We start from the raw sequence: 18,117 nt of genomic DNA on the forward strand, positions 1-18,117 counted from the left end.
AATATTTCACAAATGACTCACTTCCTCGCCACGAACATCCCTATAGCGGACCCATTTGCCAAGTTTAGGCCTCCAATATTCCAGAAGATAGGCTTCCGAATATTCCACGCCTTGTCCATTTCCAAATCGACCTTGAGTACCAGTACCCGTGATCATATGGACTGTGTGTAAATCGATTTCTAGCCATTCGCGTGGTTCAGTTGTGATCTGTTGCTTCGGGCACCAAGCACCACCGTGACTTTCTTGACGTAGCCTGGAAAAAGCAAATATTTTCTTTTAAGATCAAGATAACCTCTTATTTTCTCATCTCCTCTGTCTCCTTTTTACTTGTTCGACTTAAACGTTTGATCGATTGGTCTAAGACAATGTATCTTTTTGCGAGAAATCGTGGATAGAAAAATAAATAAAGAAAAAAAGGTTGAATAAAAGAATTGCGAACGGAAGCGATGTGTGCATCATCGAGAAGAGGAAGTCGCATAAATACGTGATCGTCTTCCTGGCCGACGGATAACCGTCACCTTGCTGGATGAGGTGGAGTTGATACGGGGGAGTGAAATTATAATTTATCGATCGTGCCGAGCCACCGGATGACATGAATTAAAGATGAGGTGGCACCATCGCGAGAACGACGACGACGACGACGACGACGACTACGACGACGACGACGACGACGACGATGAGGACGACGACGACGACGACGACGACGACGACAACTACGACGATGGTGAAGCCACTTCGAGCTGGCTAATAATTGTATTCGCACATACCTTTCACGACACTCAGACACTCAGAGGAGCGTGCTCTTTACCGAAGAATCCTTCGAACGATTCGAGTACCTTTGGAATAATCCTTTGACAAACGATTGGAATGTCCTTTGTGAAGTTAGCAGTGAATAATCAGCAGGTACTCATATGAAGTATCTCTTCGTAAGAATTTCACTATTCAAAATGAAGGAATACGTTTACAATTAGTTCGATAAGATTTATGTACATATTGACAAATACATACTTATTCAACTTTATGGGATTAATAAAGAAAATACAATGTGAAGACAAGAACGAATTAGACGAATTATTCACCGCAAAATTCTTTTGCTCCGAAGAAAATTAACCATCATTCTTTCTGTTTCTTAAACTTTCTCTTCCTCTTCATCTCTCTGTCTCTCTGAAATGTAAGAACTTGAAATTTTGCTTTGACGAGAAGGGCAGTAAAAGCGAGTACACGGTGCGAAGTCGCGGAGTTGGAAAGGAAGGAAGAAAAAGGAAAAAAAAAAGTGAAAAAAAGTGAAGGAAAGCGGTGAAACGGGAGGGATGCTGGATAGAACGAAAAAGAGAGAGATACACAGAGGGCGAGAGAGAGAGAGAGAGAGAGAAAGTAAAAGTGAGGGGAGAGAGGAGATAGAGGATAGAGAGTGAAAGAGAGATAGATAATATGCACCACCGTGAAGGACCATAACTCATAGCCCATTAAGAGAGCTCGAACTGTCTGGCTGCCACTTTGATACAGTCCAGGGCATCAAAGACATTCCGCGTACGCGGCACCCGCTCCACGATAAATCTCAGAACGGACGATTACGTTGCGAGTAGACTCTGCCTGGAGCTGCCACGTTGGCGAAATCGGTGCGAGAAGCTTTTGAGAGAACTAGAGAAAGAGAGAGAGAGAGAGAGAGAAAGGAAGAGAGAGAGAGAGAGAGAGAGAGAGAGAGAGAGAGAGAGAGAGACAGAGAGAAAGGGAGAAAGAGAGAGAAGAGTGGAGTGAGTTACTCGATTATCGGGAGAAACTGTTTGTCGAAAGCACGAACGTGCCAGAAGTCGAGCATACGCTAGGATATATAATGGACGTCGAAATCCAACGTGTTTCTCCACCAGTCGCGAAAACTTCGAATCCGTCTGACGAAGGAGAAGAGGAAGACAAGGTATGAGAGAGAACTTTCGAAAACAGAAGGTACGTTTCTAGCTGAAAGGATTTATATAGTATATAACGTCGAATCCTCGTGATTTCGTTTATTTGAATAAACGGAAAAGTTAGATCGAAGATTTTAATTTCTCTATTCTTTTTAGAATGTGTAACGTATCGTTTCATTCATGGATTGTTCCGTTTAACTAGAATACACCGAGCGGTATCACCACATGAATAATCCGGTCGTGATACAATAAGTATCGCTCGTTAACACGTTAAGTTTGCTCTCGTAGCATCATGTAACTTTAATGAAGACATCTTTCCTTATCATGAAAATCATTACCTTTATGGACTCGTTTAGGCTAAAAATGATGGGAGGAATGGAGGAGCGAGGTATTGGTAAAATGGTATGGCGATCAAGAGATAGTATTAAAGTGTGTACAAACAAAGTTTAAATATGGGTATTTTAGGGTAAATGGAAGGCGTAGAGGTAAATAGGGTATTCACCGGGAAGCCTGTAGCATCGTAGAAGCCTTATAAGGGCTCGTTGAAGGAGGTCTAGACGGGTCTAGTAGGAAAAGACTGCGTAGGAGCGAACGATATCGGTATTGCATTCACGGGGCTTTCTTCGTGTCGCCAATACGAGTGCCACAAAAAACGTCTTGTCCTTCTTTTTCTAACGCTACCGCATAACCTACTAATGCGCTTTCGAGCTTTTCGAATAAAAATCGACGAGCTTTCCAACGATAGGATAAAAGTACTTCTCGTTTGCAAGAAAAAATTCAACGCGGATATATGTAATAAAATGGACTTAGGAAGAGATTAAAATCTGATATATTACAACGTACGAATATACATACTCTTTTGAAAAACCGTATGAAAAAAGAAAAAAAAAGAAAAGTGACATCCCACAATTAATACATATAATAAATTAAACTTCAGTAATAAAAAATGGTCAAATAAATGGTCGATGTAAATAAAAGTACGAGCCATTGAGAGAAAACACACCACACCGTAGGTGGTCCAAACGACCCTTTGTATCACGTAACGGACTTTGTTGCGTTCCTTCCTTTTTTTTCTTTCAATGGTAATTAACTCGCACGTATAATCAAAGGACTAGGTATGAGGAGGGTATAAGCATTTAGGGCGTCTAAAGAGCTTTGAAGCTAGCCGATACAAATGATTCAGCATGCGGGACTCAGCATCCCAGGCGTCATTAATCCTCATTGCTAGCTGACGGCCACAGTAGACGTGCAGTTTACTAGTATGTGATTGATATGATAACCGACTCTTAAGATAGATCCTTACCTATTTCGACGACGTTAGAAGGATATGACGAACGTGTCATCGATGAAGCGACATCGTTTCTCACATATCTATACCGGCTAACTACCGACCAAGTAAGGAAAAGAAGTGCTTCTTGACGGTCGATCGATAACACGATATTCTTTTTTTATATCTTATTGTATTGCTTCGAGCAACGTGAGCGTTCTATAAGAAAGTATCGAAGAGGGAAAAAAGAATATACTACTCTACTCACCGACCATGATGGGGTCCAACGTTTCCGCTATCAAAACTCGAGCTGGCTGTAATGTCGGCATCTGGGATCGCCCTGGACTCCATTCCTAAGGGTGCGATGCATTGTGCTGAAAACGAAAAAAAGGGAGATTCGGTTACGCACGCTTCCGCGACACTCCTCCTTTGATCAATATGATTTTCTGAAAGACTTTTATAACACGCGATACCTATGATCGATCTTGTTCTAAAAATAGTCACTATTTCTATAGAAAGTATCGTTCCAGAAGGATGAGAGAACTTTGATTCGTTAACGGTACTTTTAAATCGCCACTTATCCTAGCTCGAATTTTCAGTACATCAAAGAGACGTTGATTGCTCCGCACGTCGAGATTACCGCGCGAGAAAGTTCTCAGGAAAAACGGATAATATTGGTGGCGTCGGCTCAATTCGCTCTCGTAAACTCGATAAATTCAAGTAGGAAATCCAACTCCGACTGGCTGTAACGACAGCTGTTTCCTGAATCATCGCCAGGCACGTCAACGATTATCGAGCTCGTTTACTCGTGCAACGACCTTAAATCCACAAACTTTCTTCCCTCCCCTTCCCCGTCCACTTTCTCCTACTGAGTTTTCTGTCCCGTCACGGAAGGCTGCCGAGACCACGTAAATAAGTGAGCTTGTAAATGTCTTTTTTTCTTCTTCCTCTAAGAGAGTCGCCAAAAACTTGGAATGCGAAGAAATAAAATTTCATTACCACTTATAACATTTCATCTTTTTTTAAAAAAAAAGTATCATCATTTAATAAAACCCTTTGAATTAGTTCTCTCTATTTTCCGACGTTTACTCTGCGGAGGAGGCTCTATTTACGGTTTACTTTAAACGACGCTGAAAAAATAAATCCAGTATTAAAATTCTTGACAAAGATGATGAAAGAGAAATAAGAACTTTGGTTCTCTTTGAAAGGCAACCAGTAAAAGTACAACTTCTAAAGTATCCTAGTACGACAGAAACATCACAAAATTGCTTGTTTAACGTAATTGAAATTATTCTGATGTATTTTACGGGGTTAAAAATCCAGGGGAATACTACTTCTTAGACAATTTTCTTAAGCCTCCGTACAAAAATGGGATTTCGCTTAGGGATAACAAACGAACTTGTGTCTCCTTGTGGAAGGCAGGTTCGATTCCTGTATTTATAGACATCCTGGAAAGGAGGTAAAGAGAGAAGGGGAGAGAGAGAGAAAGTACTAGAAGGAAAAGAAAAAGAAGAAGTAAGTTATGCGACGTTTGGCCCGCCTCAGCCACTCGTTCGGTCACCATAACTCTCGAGAAGTGACAGCTCCGAACGGAAGGGTGGGCACCGCCCTCATCCATCCGCGAGAAGAGGGAAATTGAATGCCCTTGCAACCCTCTTCGCGAGATTCTTCTTCTTCCTCCTTCTCTTCTTCTCTTCTTCTCTACTTCTCTTCTTCTTCTTCATCTTTTCTCTTCCGCTGTCAAACTGATAAGCGCTTCTCTCTGAAGAAGGCTTTTCGAATCTTCGTATGTTCTCGAAGAAGGCATTTTCTATGAGACAAGAGCACCCACTCTTTACTCCCTATTCTTTTTTTTCTGTTGTACAAAAAACTGATGTACAGAAAATCCTAGAGTAACAAAATATACCTACAATATTTTCGACAAGGTTCATTCAAATTTAATTGCTAAGTCAATCATTGCTAATTATTAAGTATATTTATTAAGTTATTCGTTAAGCTCGAATCGATCGAATATTGAAAATAAACGATATAATTTTACTGATAAATTCTGAACTGAAAAATGTCTCGGAACAATATTTGTTTTCCTCCTGAACAAATTCAGAAATGACGAAGTCAGGAATGCGGTATACTAAGAAAACGTTTATGAAGGTGCTAATTATTTGAAGCAACAGGATCGCCGGCTTTGCGTTTTCTATGCCACGAAGGAAGGTGCCCTTTTTCTGCCTGCGTCAGAGTAAAATGGCTGAAGGAAATGAAGTGAGGGAAAATTTTCACAACGCCCTGGGTTCTCTTTTCCTTTCTCTCTCTCTCTCTCTCTTTCTTTCTTCTATCTCAAGCGGATTTAATAATTTCGCCTTGGCCCCTTGCCTTTGTTAACTCGGTGATTATTATTAATGACTGTGTACGCGGTCCAGACCGTGGTCTTCGTTCTCCGTCTCTTTCACCCTTCCTCCTTTTACATGTTTTCCTCGTTCAACGGCGTGAATGTAAATTAATTACCTACTCTCTCGATCTTAGCGAAAAACATATTAAGCGGCCTGCCTTATTACGCCGTGATATTAACGTATAAATCATGTCTTGCTTTAAATACTACCCACAAATGTTTTCTCTTTCCTTTTTTTGAGGTACAGAAGAAAGTTCCTCAGGCACGAAACGTGCACGATCGATCGGCTCTGTTCTTTGCGATAATGCGCTTTCACTGTTTCACAAAAATTCATTAAGATTAAAGATAACTTCAATTTTTTTCCATCTAGGGATAACATTTCTTAAATTCAAACTCTTAGGATATAATGTATTAGCACGAATTCAACAACGAGAAAGAATGGAAAAGTTCTTTCTTCGGGAACAAAGAATAAAATCGTTCGTTAAAAGAGACACGAATTTTTTTCTTCTCTAATATGAATAGTAGACGTAATGGCTTTTCCTCGGTCGTATTATGCTACTGTCTAACACTTTATTCGCTTAACAAAATTAGCAGGTGCCCACCTGCTGCACTGTATTTTCCATCTCCCTTTCTATCTCTATCTCGTTCTGTTTCACCGAGAACACGGAACCCCTTTCGTGCGGGCCAGTGAAATTAGAATGAATGTTTGGAAGAGCGATGACCTCAAAAGAAGTTCATGCTTTCCCTCTGGGCAACGTGGTCGTGTTGTAGTGCTATCTCTCCCTCTCTCTCTCTCTCTTTCTCTCTTTCTCCATGTGTCTCTTTCCCTCACTTTCTTTCTCTCCATTCGTGCCCATTGTCGAGGTCCAAGGGAGCCATTTTCGCCTCTTTCAGGAAAAACAAACAGCCTCGGCCGTAGGTTGTTGGAAGGGAAAGGTAGTAGTGGCGTTAGGTGGTGAACCGAAGGCGCATGCTCTTTGTCGTTTCTCTTTCTGGCGCCGCGACGGCTGGAAAAACGGAAGTACTACTTTTACGCGACCCTTCCGTCCCTCCTCAGGCGTCCTGCTGCCCGAGCCTTTTCTTCCATCGGTCCTTTTACACCCTTCTCCACAAGATCCCTTGGGCGAACCGACCCGCCCCTCGTCAGACTCGAAATCACCGTCTCGAGTTGCATGCGTTGCTTACCTCTCGAGGGGACGCGAGACGCCAACCCCTTTGTGCCGAGCGTACCATGTGTTTTGCGTTTGCCTTCGTGGCCTGGATTTATGAAAATACTCGCTCTACTCGCGACGTAAATCGTGCTTATTAAGAATACCGAGATATTGTATCTTCCTCTCGGGTATTCTATTGAATATTTTTTTTATTGAAATTGTTGAATTTATTTAGTCCCATAATATACGAAGAATAATAGTTGCGCTAAAATTGTGCTCATGGAAATAAAGAGTTAATAGAAGTTCGAATTTAGTACGAAGGTAGTGCTAACAGTCAACTTTCACAATTAAATTAGGCCTACTGTTATCAGGTAATTACGTAAGAGTCTCGGGAGTCATCTAAATAGTAATCCAACTACTTGCTCTAGCTTGGAAACTTTCCTAATTATGATTACTGATAATATTCCCAGCGCAAGAAACTCAGCTAAAAGTTAAGATCGACCGGTTGACCCGGATCAAACTGCTATAATGTCAGAGCGAACGGTCGAACGATAACGCTATAATCGTCAGATTGTTATGTTAATGCGTCAAAGAGCAAGCTGATAATTTCGTATCCAACGGCTGCGGATCTAATGGATTTGCGAATAATTGAGGAAGGAGACTGGGGAGAGTTGGAATGGGAGAACGACGACTCGAGGGATGACAATAGCATAACGTGCGCGTGCGTACGTGCGAGAGAGAAAGAGAGATAGAGAAAGGGCTTTTCGCGCAACGGTTCTCCATCCAGGACACGCGCTCGTCATGTCAGTCCGACTGCGTGTCGTCGACGCGATGGAAACTCCTATGCACGTTCGTGCAATCATCCACCGCACCGTGCACAAGCAAACATAAGTATGTACGTGTATGAGTATTGTTAGCCCAAGTACATGCTCTGTCTCGGTCTAAACCTGTGCCTCATATCTAACCAACGCCTACATTGAGATTTACTTGGTTGTACCACCACACTAAACAAATACGCTTACGAATATGGATACCCGTATCTACTTTAATATTTACCGTGCGTGCTCACACACCTATAAATCTATAAACAATATTCTTGGATCTAATGAATTTCTATTCATGTTTCATTGATTAACGAAGAGTAATAAGAACCATTGAATCTTCGTATTTGAGTTTGATCAGATTAGAACTCCGCTTAAAGCTTTCCCTATTGTGAACCACCATAGTATTGGATTTGTGTTTCGTGTATAACTTCTCTCACATCTATATTTCTGATGGCGGACTCATTTTCTGATTTGATAAGAAAGATTTATCGAAGTATCGCGAAACATAAAGAATAATTTGTAACGCGGAAGATCAATGATAAATTACGAAAAATATCTACTGCCAATTATTCTGAAATCGAACACTCCATTGAAAGATTCACAACAGAGGATGATGAGTAATAAATTCATATTAGTGGAGCACGTAGAGGGAAGCAGTTCGTGTCCCCCGAAAGCAACAACCCCTCTGAAACGTTTCTGCACGATGTACATGCATAGCAGAACGCGTTCGCCGCTTGCAGACCGCAATCCAACCGACGGACAACATGTTTATGTATCGCCGGTAACATTAACATTGCAATTTATGCGCGCTTTAACTGCGTACCCTTCTACCCGAAACTCCTCCATTCTCCCGTTTCTGTCTCTCTCTCTCTCTTTCATGTATGCATAGGCGTACTCACTTTTGCTCGATTTCTCTCTGTCTCTTTCCGAACCGAGTTGCTTAACACGACCGCGAACTTACTATCGTGGTTCAACGTACAACTTTACTCGGCGTGGGTTGCTACGGGGGTGGGACAGAGGATGGAGGGTGAAAAGCGAGAATCACACTCTTTGGGTTGTCCGTAGTGTTTCGGTTCTTCTCGCAAAGCCTTTGAATTCGTTTCGTCGATGCTATTTATATTTCGGCATACGCGCGTGCCACAGAGAGTTCGTTTAATTCGTCTTCCACCCCCGCCCTCTTCTTGTCCGGTTAAGCGTTCGCCTCGACCGAAATACGCCGCCGGCGACGATAATCGTGACGCGTTTCGTTCGTCGCTGAACGAGGCTTTCAAAAGTATCTTTCTTTTATTTTCTTTACATTTCTTTCCTTTTCGTTTTTTCATTTGTGGAACTAATACTGAAAATATTTATAGGGATGTAAATTTCACGGAAGGATATCTTTACGAATAGACCTCGTTTTATGCTTATTTCAATAAATAATACTTATTCTTACATGTAAAGTCGGATGAGTAATGAAGCAAGAATAAATAATAAAAAAAGAATAATAAAGAAAGAATACTTCTTCTACATATTCAAATGAAATAATTTCGATTCGTTTCCTTTTTTAAAGCCCAACGGGGATGTAAATAATCGACATATGAAACATTTTCAATCGTTCAAATTGTTCTTTCAAGAATGTTGCGCATATGGAACAACTTCAACTCGATCGATCTCCATACTCTTCGATATCTAAGTTTCCAGCACGATTTTGTGATGGAAAGAATCTAAAAAGCCTTTTTCACGTGCGACTTGACTGAATGCCCGTCGAATACTTTACAAGTTTCCCAGGTTGTTTGCTTAATGCGTACGAGGGTGGCTCAGCGAGAGGAAGGTTCTCGTTGCCCATGAAGTCAATGGAATGGAAAGCGTGTAAAAGCCCGAAGCTGAGGTTTAAACGCAACCCACAAGGATCACCCTACAACGAGCCACTTTTGCCTGTTTTTATCGTATCGAAGGAGAATGTTAAAGGCAGCTTCGGAATTATGACTTTAAAGATAAACACGGTGTTATAAATTTGGTTAAAAATGGAGAACTCTAGTAAAGATAGTGATCGCTCGTAAAATCTTTCGATTCCACTACTTACATATGTCTATAGATCGTCCAGGCGAACAGGATAAAATAAGAAGTAAAATCTGTAGGAGCCAGGTTCTCAGGTAACGCGAGTCCATATTGATGTCACTAAAACTCGTAGTCATCGAACCTTCATAACCGCTACTCCTGAAAAAGAAGAGTAAAGATTAAAAATATGTAAGCTTATATAACATGAATATAGGTATGCGATCATTTTCCGTGCTCTGAGCAAGAAGTAGACTATGTATTTAATCTTTTCTTAATATCGTTACTACACAAACTTATTTAAATTTTATTGAAAAATGTCATGTTCAATCTGATTTCGATTCAATATATATTGTCTATCGGCAATCTTTATTACTCGCAGGAACCAAGCACGATTAAACAAGTAAGATGCTTCTTCCTGTATAACTCAAAGGAAGAGGGAGAGTTTAGCAGTTTCTTGAGGTCAAAAAAAAAAGAGGTAAGGGGCCCCTTCGGCAGCCCTCGTACTTTTGCCAGGGTGAAATGGTACGCTCGGTATCGGACAGATATACGAGCGGCGTAGCAGCTATGGACAAAGAGCTACATTCACGCCAGCAGCCATTACGCATCATTATCGAGATTAGGATCACCAGTTCGAGAAAAGAAGAGAGAAAGAGAGGGAAAGAGTCGAAGAAGCGGGTTGCAGTAGAGCCTGAATTCTTCTACGAGCTTATATGTATTCGAACGGAAGAAGAAGGAGAAGGAGAAGAAGAAAAGAAGAAAGATGGAGAACTCAAGAAGGAAGGCCAAACTGTATTTTATTCTTGGTGGTGCCGTCTTGGCGCGGACTAACAAAAAAGTCACAAAGTAGGAGAGTGAGTCAAGGGAGGTACCTTCAACGGGGAATGGAAGAGGTCTTACTTTTTGACCAATTAACTTGAGTTTCGTTGGCCACGTTCATTCCGATGCTTATCCACTGAGTTTAGGAAACCGCTCTCTATGTGTTTCTGTTACCTAACATGTCACGAAAAACATGTTCCAGACGATGTGATCTTTCTTTTTTTGGATCGCGAATTCGTCGAAAGCAAAGATTTACGAGACACGTCCGGTAGTCAATCGAGGCAATTTCTCACGATCAAAATCAGACATCGTTAAGTGACAATAGTCAATTTGCACTTTTTGACAAAAATTTGTACGACGTGACTTTTTCGAAGATTCTATAGAGACTTTATTGGGATTTGCAGGAAATATCATATAATATTCTGAGACGGTCGATTGAGATATCGTTTTGCAGTGGTGGTTACTCGCGTCGGTACCAGTGTCGACGATGGCGCGATCACAATGCGAAGGAGATCGATTAGCCGACACGGTAATTAAGGTCCTAGGGTTCATCCAACCTAGAGGTCTACTCGAGTAGACTAGTCGCCTCTGTTGGAGACGTGCGTTCCACTTGGAACCGGTTGAATCAGCTCGCAGACGATCGATCCTTTGCTTCTGCGAATATCGTTCCTGTTATCCTAACGATACTACGACTGAATTACGACTCTTCTCTCTATCATTTTATCAAGATCGAAGAAACCAGTCGACAATTTTGCTTTGATGGAATTTTACCGAATACTATCACGATCGTGAACGTTAAAATGAGATTTTTACGATCGTTGAAATTGCTACGTCACATTGCCATTACTTATGTGTTCCATTCATTTCAACGAAAACACGACACTTTCAGAAATATCCAAGATCGAGTACTCGGAACAGAGAAAGAATTTTTCCTAATGCCACCTCTTGAAACGGCGGCGACGTTACGTCTAGCGTAAAACGTTCACGCGATATGCTTCAAGAGTGAGGAAGAAATTACGTGGATTTAGAGTCCCGTTTGTTCGAGCTTCGTAGCACGCTTCGTACGAAACGTACACCTCCATCTTTCATCCGCTCGAGCAAGTCTTACCGTTTGCTCTACCGCTTTACCACCATCGCGACTACCAACCAGCACTGGAGATTACAAAACCTTTTACCAAAAGGCTCTTACTTACATAGTAAAAACGCATAAAAGACTTTAGATGTATGTTTAAGTGAGCTTACTTAGACATTTTCAAAGAAAAAAAAAGAAAGAAAAGAGAAAGAAAAATATCGACGTTGATAAACGGAAATAAAGTTTACTAGTATTCGTAATTTTTCAAGAATCCAAAGAGACGTAAAATAAAACCGCAAAGTCTAATTACGAGTGGTCCCTTTGACTACCGTATGGCATAGGTGTGGATACTATGGTGTGGTACCGCTGCTGGCACTGATGTTTATCTTCAAGCACGAGCGATGGGATGGTCAAGATGGCAGAGCGTGTCTCTCCCATTTATTCCTCGCGCAAAACCGGTACGGCTTGTCCACCGGCAGGACGAAAAAATGAAAACGCAGTAGTCCATGATCCAGCCGGAGGATAGTAACTCCCTTTCTACCATCCCTCTTTCTAGATTCACACACCGTATGGTGCAGAGCGTTAGATCAAAGTCTCCTTCGTATTAATTTTCACGAAAGTCGGTACTTCGAGTTGTAGGTAATTTATCGAACAGACGTTCTCGACTAAATCGTTGGAAACTCTTTCATACGATCTCTCTCTTTCTCTCTTTACCTTAACGCCAGCATAGCCATTCCATAATTCAACCCAAATATTCGCCTACATTCCTTTGCACCGTTGCTTTTAGAAGGCTAGCTACAACGAACGTGTATGTGTGCTTGTCTGTGAGCCAAACTTTATCACATAGAAGTCTCTGTATTCTCCAGCATACTGTCTTTCTCTTTTCCCCTCTCTTACCAACACATGCTAGTCTACAGATGCGGGTTATAAGAACGTCGACGTACAATGCACGCGACTCCAAGGCTGACCCTGGAGAAGGAGAACGAAGAGAAGAAAGGTGGTGGTAGTGGTGCAGAGGTAACGAGGGTTGGGTGTTGGTGTCCCTCTGGAAGAGGGTCGGCTGGGGAGGCGGTCGGTGTAGTAGGGCCATGAATTATGCAGTTCGCCGCGGGCTAGAGCCTCGCAGGAGGATAGACCGAGGGATGGGGGGGCAGGTATGAGGCCGTGCTGTGGTGGTAGGGGTTGTTAGAAAGAGAGAAACGTTGAGAACGAGATAGAAGAGATAGAGGAAGAGAGAAGAGAGAGAGAGAGAGGAACAGAAAGCAAAAGGTTGGTACAAAGAGAGAGAGAGAAAAGAGAGAAAGAGAAAGATAGAAAAGTGGAGGCTATACTTACTCGGTCCAGAGCCACTTTACCCTTACCACTCTCCCTACTACCTTTCGGCTCTTTTACCCGACAAACTCCACCTGCGCCTCTAGCTTCCAACGCTTTCGACCACGTCCGACCCCATCATTCCCCCTTTTCCTTCTTCTCCAACCCGACACTTTGACTCGGCCGATTGAAATTTTCATACCGATACGTCTGCCGGCCCAGTTTATGTTCCGAATAGGGCTGAAATGCACGTCCGCAGACACTTATAGCAACTTCACGTACTCTTTTTCTCTTTCTTGCCTTCTTTTTCTATAGACGTTCTTACCTCCTTGCTTTGCACTTTCCTTGGATTGGTCTGTCTGCTTATCTCTCTCTCTTTCTCTTCCTTTCTTTCTCTCTCTCTCTCTCTCTCTCTCTCTCTCTCTATCTATCTATCTATCTATTTCTTTTTCTTTCTTTATTCTTGTCTGTATTTTGTGTCTGTTTTTTTTTCCCGCCACGCTTTATTGTGCAGAATAAAAGAGATAGGGTTGAAGTTTGCATCCTAGAAAGTACACTCTCCTGCTTTTTAGACTCTACGCGAGAATCTTAGACTCTTCTTAGAATACTCGAGAGGTGTTCGTAGATACAAAGAGGAAAATGTGAGATGAAGAGAAAATATAGATTATTTCGACCATTCTTCCTGAAGTTTTATCTTTACGAACAAAAGTCCTATAGACGAAAAAAAAAAAAGGGAAAAGATTAGCATTCAAGTACTTCACCTATCTTATCGAGTGAAACCTCGGTTTGAGTATCAATTCTAAATATCTGCACATTAAGGTTGAAACGTTTTCTCTAGGAAAACAAAGATCAACCCTTACAGTTGAATGCCAATCGAAGTCGTGAAACCGACGTCGAAGGTAAACTGCATGGGCCCGACGAATCCCCCGTAGACGAAAATCAAACAATCCGGAGAAGCGAAACGGCCTAAGGGATTAATCCGTTATTCGGTGTTCCACCAGGAGAAACCAATCGATCGAAGCGAACCCAATGGAACGAGTTGCTCGTTCGCAACACCGATCGCCGAAGAGTTATTATCCGGTGCGATGACAAAGCGGAGATAGGAAGACTCGAAGAACTCGTTCGATTCTTGCTCCTGGCCGATTAATTATTGGCGAGTAATGAGCAAGGTGCGTCGATATCTCAAAAAGGAAATGAAAGAAAGAGACAGAGAAAAAGAGAAAGAGAGAGAGAGAGAGGGAGGGAGAGGGAGAGAAAAAATGAGAACCGGAGAAACTCGATATCTTTAGCGAGATCTTTTTTCTCTCTTCTTCGTTTTTTCTTCAACAATCTCTCTCTTTCTTCTGTCCTTAGAAATCGTTTATTCGTGTTTAACGGAGCCCCGACAGTTCGACGAAACTTTTCGAAGCTCTCAGACGAAAGGCGTTACCTTCGGAGAAAAACCGATGGGCGAAGCGCTGCAACTTCGTACAAGGGAATGCTTTTGCATTGCGACGCTTACAACGTCGTTGAAAAAAAAAAAGAAAAGAAGAAAAAAGGGAAAGAAAGAAAGAAAGGAACGGAAGAGATCCGGAGAAAGAAGGAAAGAAAGAAAGAAAGAAAAGAAAAAAGACAGAAAGAAAGAAAGAGAAAGAGTTAGAGAGTTATATTTACGTAATTCTTTTTCTCACACCCGAGCTCTTATTGAAAAGTAACGCGATTAAATTGCGATTAATGACTTTTTAATTACTATACAATTGGATTACACATTAACTGATTAAATTTCGAAACTTAAGAAATATCAATGAACGCCCGGTGTCTCTTTTAATGAAGTAAGAAATCAATCGGTACATCAGAAAAGCATCTATTATTAGATCGGATGCTTCTAAGATGATGAAAAATATCAAGAACCTACTGAAGCATAGAGAAGTATCGAGAGAAAAACAGAGAGAGAAAGAGAAAGAGAGAGAGAGAGAAAGAAAGAAAAGTACAGAAAGAGTTAAGCTAACCAGGATAAATTGGGTCGAAGTCTCACGGCCTCTTTAGCCGCGTGAATGGTAGAGCTGACTAAGCTGGTGGGAAAACTCTTGCCTTCCCTGAAAGATCGTGTCGACGACGTGTTCCGATCAACCTCGGCATCGACTTTGAATAAACGTGGAATAAATTACGATTGAGTCAGGAGTAAAAAATGAAATGAAAGAAAAAGGATGGAGAATGATTTCAACAAGACGTAGGATCATATCTTTGGAAAAGTTCGACTTATATCGGTCTTACGAGTACAGAATCGAAATGCTCATGGAATTGGAAGGAACGACCGATCTACCCCGTGTGCAAATACTGTGTGCGAGACTCTCGAAGGTATGGAAATTGAAGGAAGAGAAAAGGAAAAGAATAGAAAGAGGAAAAGAAAGAAAGAGGAAAAGAAGGAAATGCGCACGAGTGGCTCTAATCCGTCCTTCAGGGAAGCTTAAGCCCGTCTTCGTGTACCATTCTCGGAGAATACCGTTTAAGTGTCGTCCGTCTGGGGGTCCTCCACTCGAGTAAATATTTAGGAATTTTTCAAGAGCCCCGGAGTGCCTAAGAAAACAGTTTATTTCGTAGGAAAGAGGGATCCTTCCCTCTCGCCGTTGAGTACGTATACGCTTGGGAGTCCGACTCTTCGAAAGCTCGAATCCTTCCTCGTCATTGTCAAATGGCCACGATATGTGCTACGCTACTATGCCGTTAGCAGTACGCCTTTGCGTGTAAAAAATATTTGAGAGTGAAGGATGAGCGAGGAGGGAAAGGGTGGAAGGAAGGGGAACGAGTAGAAAAGGGAACACACGTGGGGTGTGCTTCCTTCAAAGATTATCCTATCTCCTGACTCCCTATAAAGCTTTTGTAGATCAGCCTACGTTCCTACCTTTTTTATTTTTTCTAAAGCGCTTCGTGTTTATCGTTCCTCGGGCTCCTCCACTCGACTGATCTTTCAACGTGGAAAGGATCTCCAAACTGGCTTACCTGCAACAAACGAATTCCGTTTTTGTTACCGGAGTAGGTAGATATTTTTTTGCATTTGCAGTGCACGCCACAGTTGTTTCGTGATACGTTGCTTTTAAGGGGAGTATTATAAGGTATCTATTTAATTTAACGTTTTTTTTCTCTTTTTATTTATTTATTTCTTTTCTTTATTTTTTTTTTGCTAGTCTATTCAGTGCTATCATCTTTTATGTTGAGACGTCGAATGAAATTTCGAAAATGCCGACCGATCGAATGGGATATAAATAGAGACGAGACAACCGGCAAATAGTTTAAAATTGACTCGATGTTTATGATCAAATCGATTTTCTATTCGCAGCTGCACCGTTTCGAGCTTTCGGTTGCGTACGAGAGAAAAGGGGAAAGGGAGAGATCGAATAGAAAGGGCGATAGAGAGAGAGAGAGAGAGAGAGAGAGAGAGAGAGAGAGAAGGAGAGACAGAGGGAAAGAGAGACAGAAAGAGAAATAGAGGAAGAGAGAGAGAAAGAGTGATAGGCTGATATAGAACATCGTCGCCGGTGTAAATCATCGAGAGCGATCCCAGAGTAACTGCAATAAACGCTTAATTACGTGCAATAAGTAATCAAAGCGATTAAGCTTTATAATGCCGTGCGTGCAATTAGTAACGCGCTCGTAATCTAAATTTAGTTTCACTGAGCGTCGAATGGTCACGCTTTCGTTCATGAAATTCACGAGCGACTAGACCGATACGGGTTTTCACATAGCTTTCATCGATTGCTCTTATTGCATTTTAATTGCAATAGCTTTCACGATTTTCCATTTGACCGCACTGTCGAGAAATTAAAATTAATAAATTACATCATAAATTCGTACCTAAAATTTAATAGCGAATTCTTATGCTAAATTGTAAAAAAAAAATTTTAAAAAGACTCGATGTCCTTGAATTCATCGGGTCGTATCTTTGGTATAAAACGATGAAGGATTCAATAAAAAGGAGTCTCCTTAGGAACAATTTTAGTGGCACTACAGGAGGTACTCTCTGTCTTCCAAGAAGCAACGTTTTTATCGTTGATTTCGAACGACTCCGAATCAGTCAATACGTGCGCGCATCCTCAATGAAAGTCGCGCGCCCGTTGAATAATGCCGAGAATTCGTGGAAGGGGAAAAAAGAAAGAAAAAGGAGGAGACTCGGAGAAGCCAAAAGAGTAACTGAGAGAAGAATAATAAAAAGAAGAAGAAGAAGAAGCAAGACGGTTGCCAAAGCAGCCGGCGTCTCAATGAACTCCCCCGAGGAGTGGGTGTCTCGTTAAAATGGATCTCGCGACACCGTAGCGACCGCCATCTTTGTCCTTCGTCCTCATAGAAGCGCCAGCTGTTCGAGAAAGCGAAAAGACGCGACTTCTCTGAGCTTGAACTTACTAATCCTAACCACGCGCCCTCTCTCTCTCTCTCTCTCTCTCTCTCTCTCTCTCTCTCTCTCTCTCTCTTCTTTTCCTTCTTTTCCTTGTGCAAAGTCTTATACTATATTTACCAGCATAATAAATTTCAAGTTAGATTTCCGAGATGGAATACTCGTGCAGATTTTCCGTCGTTGCTCCCTTATCGAAAGTCCAGTAAACAAGAGTAGGACCAGATTAGAAACGTGAGACGTAAGTGCTGTTTTCTCTGAACTCCATTCGTCTTCTGCTTCTTTCTCTTTCTCTTTCTTTCTTTCTTTCTCTCTCTTTCTCTCTTTCTCTCTCTCTCTCTCTCTTCTTTATCTTGCAAGAGAAAGACAGAAAAAAGATGTTACAACGAGGATGAGAAAGAGGTCTTGGAACCTATGGAGGTTCATCTTCTCAAGTAGAGTCGTTACTTTCTTTTCCTTCGCTTCCACGTTACGTTTCGGTCCACCCTTGTAAACATCCCTTCGCTCAAACACGTTATCTCGACGAATGAAGGATATTACCTTCGTACGGTGAACTCTCTATTCCCCGGACCGCTTTTGCTCGTTCAACCTTGGGCTTTGGGTTCACTTAATTCCTCTTTGCTCAAAGTGCGCATCGCCGATTGCTCGACCCTTTCCACTCTTTTCTCTTTTCTGTCTTTTTTGGACCGTTGCTTTTCATTGTGCCCTCGAGGAAAAAATCTCGAATATCTGCTCCCTTTCCCTCTCTCTTCCTTTGCTTTCATTTACGAATCGTAAACTCGATCGACGTGCGTCTCAGTACGTATCGTTTGAAATAATCTCTTTCCGCGGAGCGTAATATTTAAATACGAATGATTCTAACAAGTAAAACTCTATAAACACAGTATCCCAAGCGAAAACCTCAATTTCAGAACCAAGATAAATTATAGGTCTTACGATCTTCAGCAAAGCATTTAACCCACTAACCTATCGATAGTCCGATCACG

At 41.7% G+C, this 18,117-nt stretch overlaps 1 protein-coding gene across 7 annotated transcripts in view; it reads right to left on the bottom strand.

The window, feature by feature from the left end:
• LOC127067497 (discoidin domain-containing receptor 2-like) overlaps nucleotides 1-18,117 on the bottom strand; it is an 80,053-nt gene that overhangs the window by 14,501 nt on the left and 47,435 nt on the right. For 4 of the 7 annotated variants that reach the window (XM_051002492.1, XM_051002495.1, XM_051002493.1 and 1 more), the window contains 4 exons: nucleotides 15,647-15,744; nucleotides 9,592-9,725; nucleotides 3,440-3,545; nucleotides 22-253 (listed from right to left, as the gene is read on the bottom strand). In XM_051002492.1, the coding sequence (XP_050858449.1) occupies nucleotides 22-253; nucleotides 3,440-3,545; nucleotides 9,592-9,703 (450 nt within the window). In that variant the 5' untranslated portion in view covers nucleotides 9,704-9,725; nucleotides 15,647-15,744. The remainder of the gene's footprint in view (nucleotides 1-21; nucleotides 254-3,439; nucleotides 3,546-9,591; nucleotides 9,726-15,646; nucleotides 15,745-18,117) is intronic. The other 3 variants (XR_007782637.1, XM_051002491.1, XM_051002490.1) reach the window with 1 other exon arrangement.

The sequence above is a fragment of the Vespula vulgaris genome, chromosome 11 (assembly GCF_905475345.1).
Source record: "Vespula vulgaris chromosome 11, iyVesVulg1.1, whole genome shotgun sequence".
NCBI lineage: Eukaryota > Metazoa > Arthropoda > Insecta > Hymenoptera > Vespidae > Vespula > Vespula vulgaris.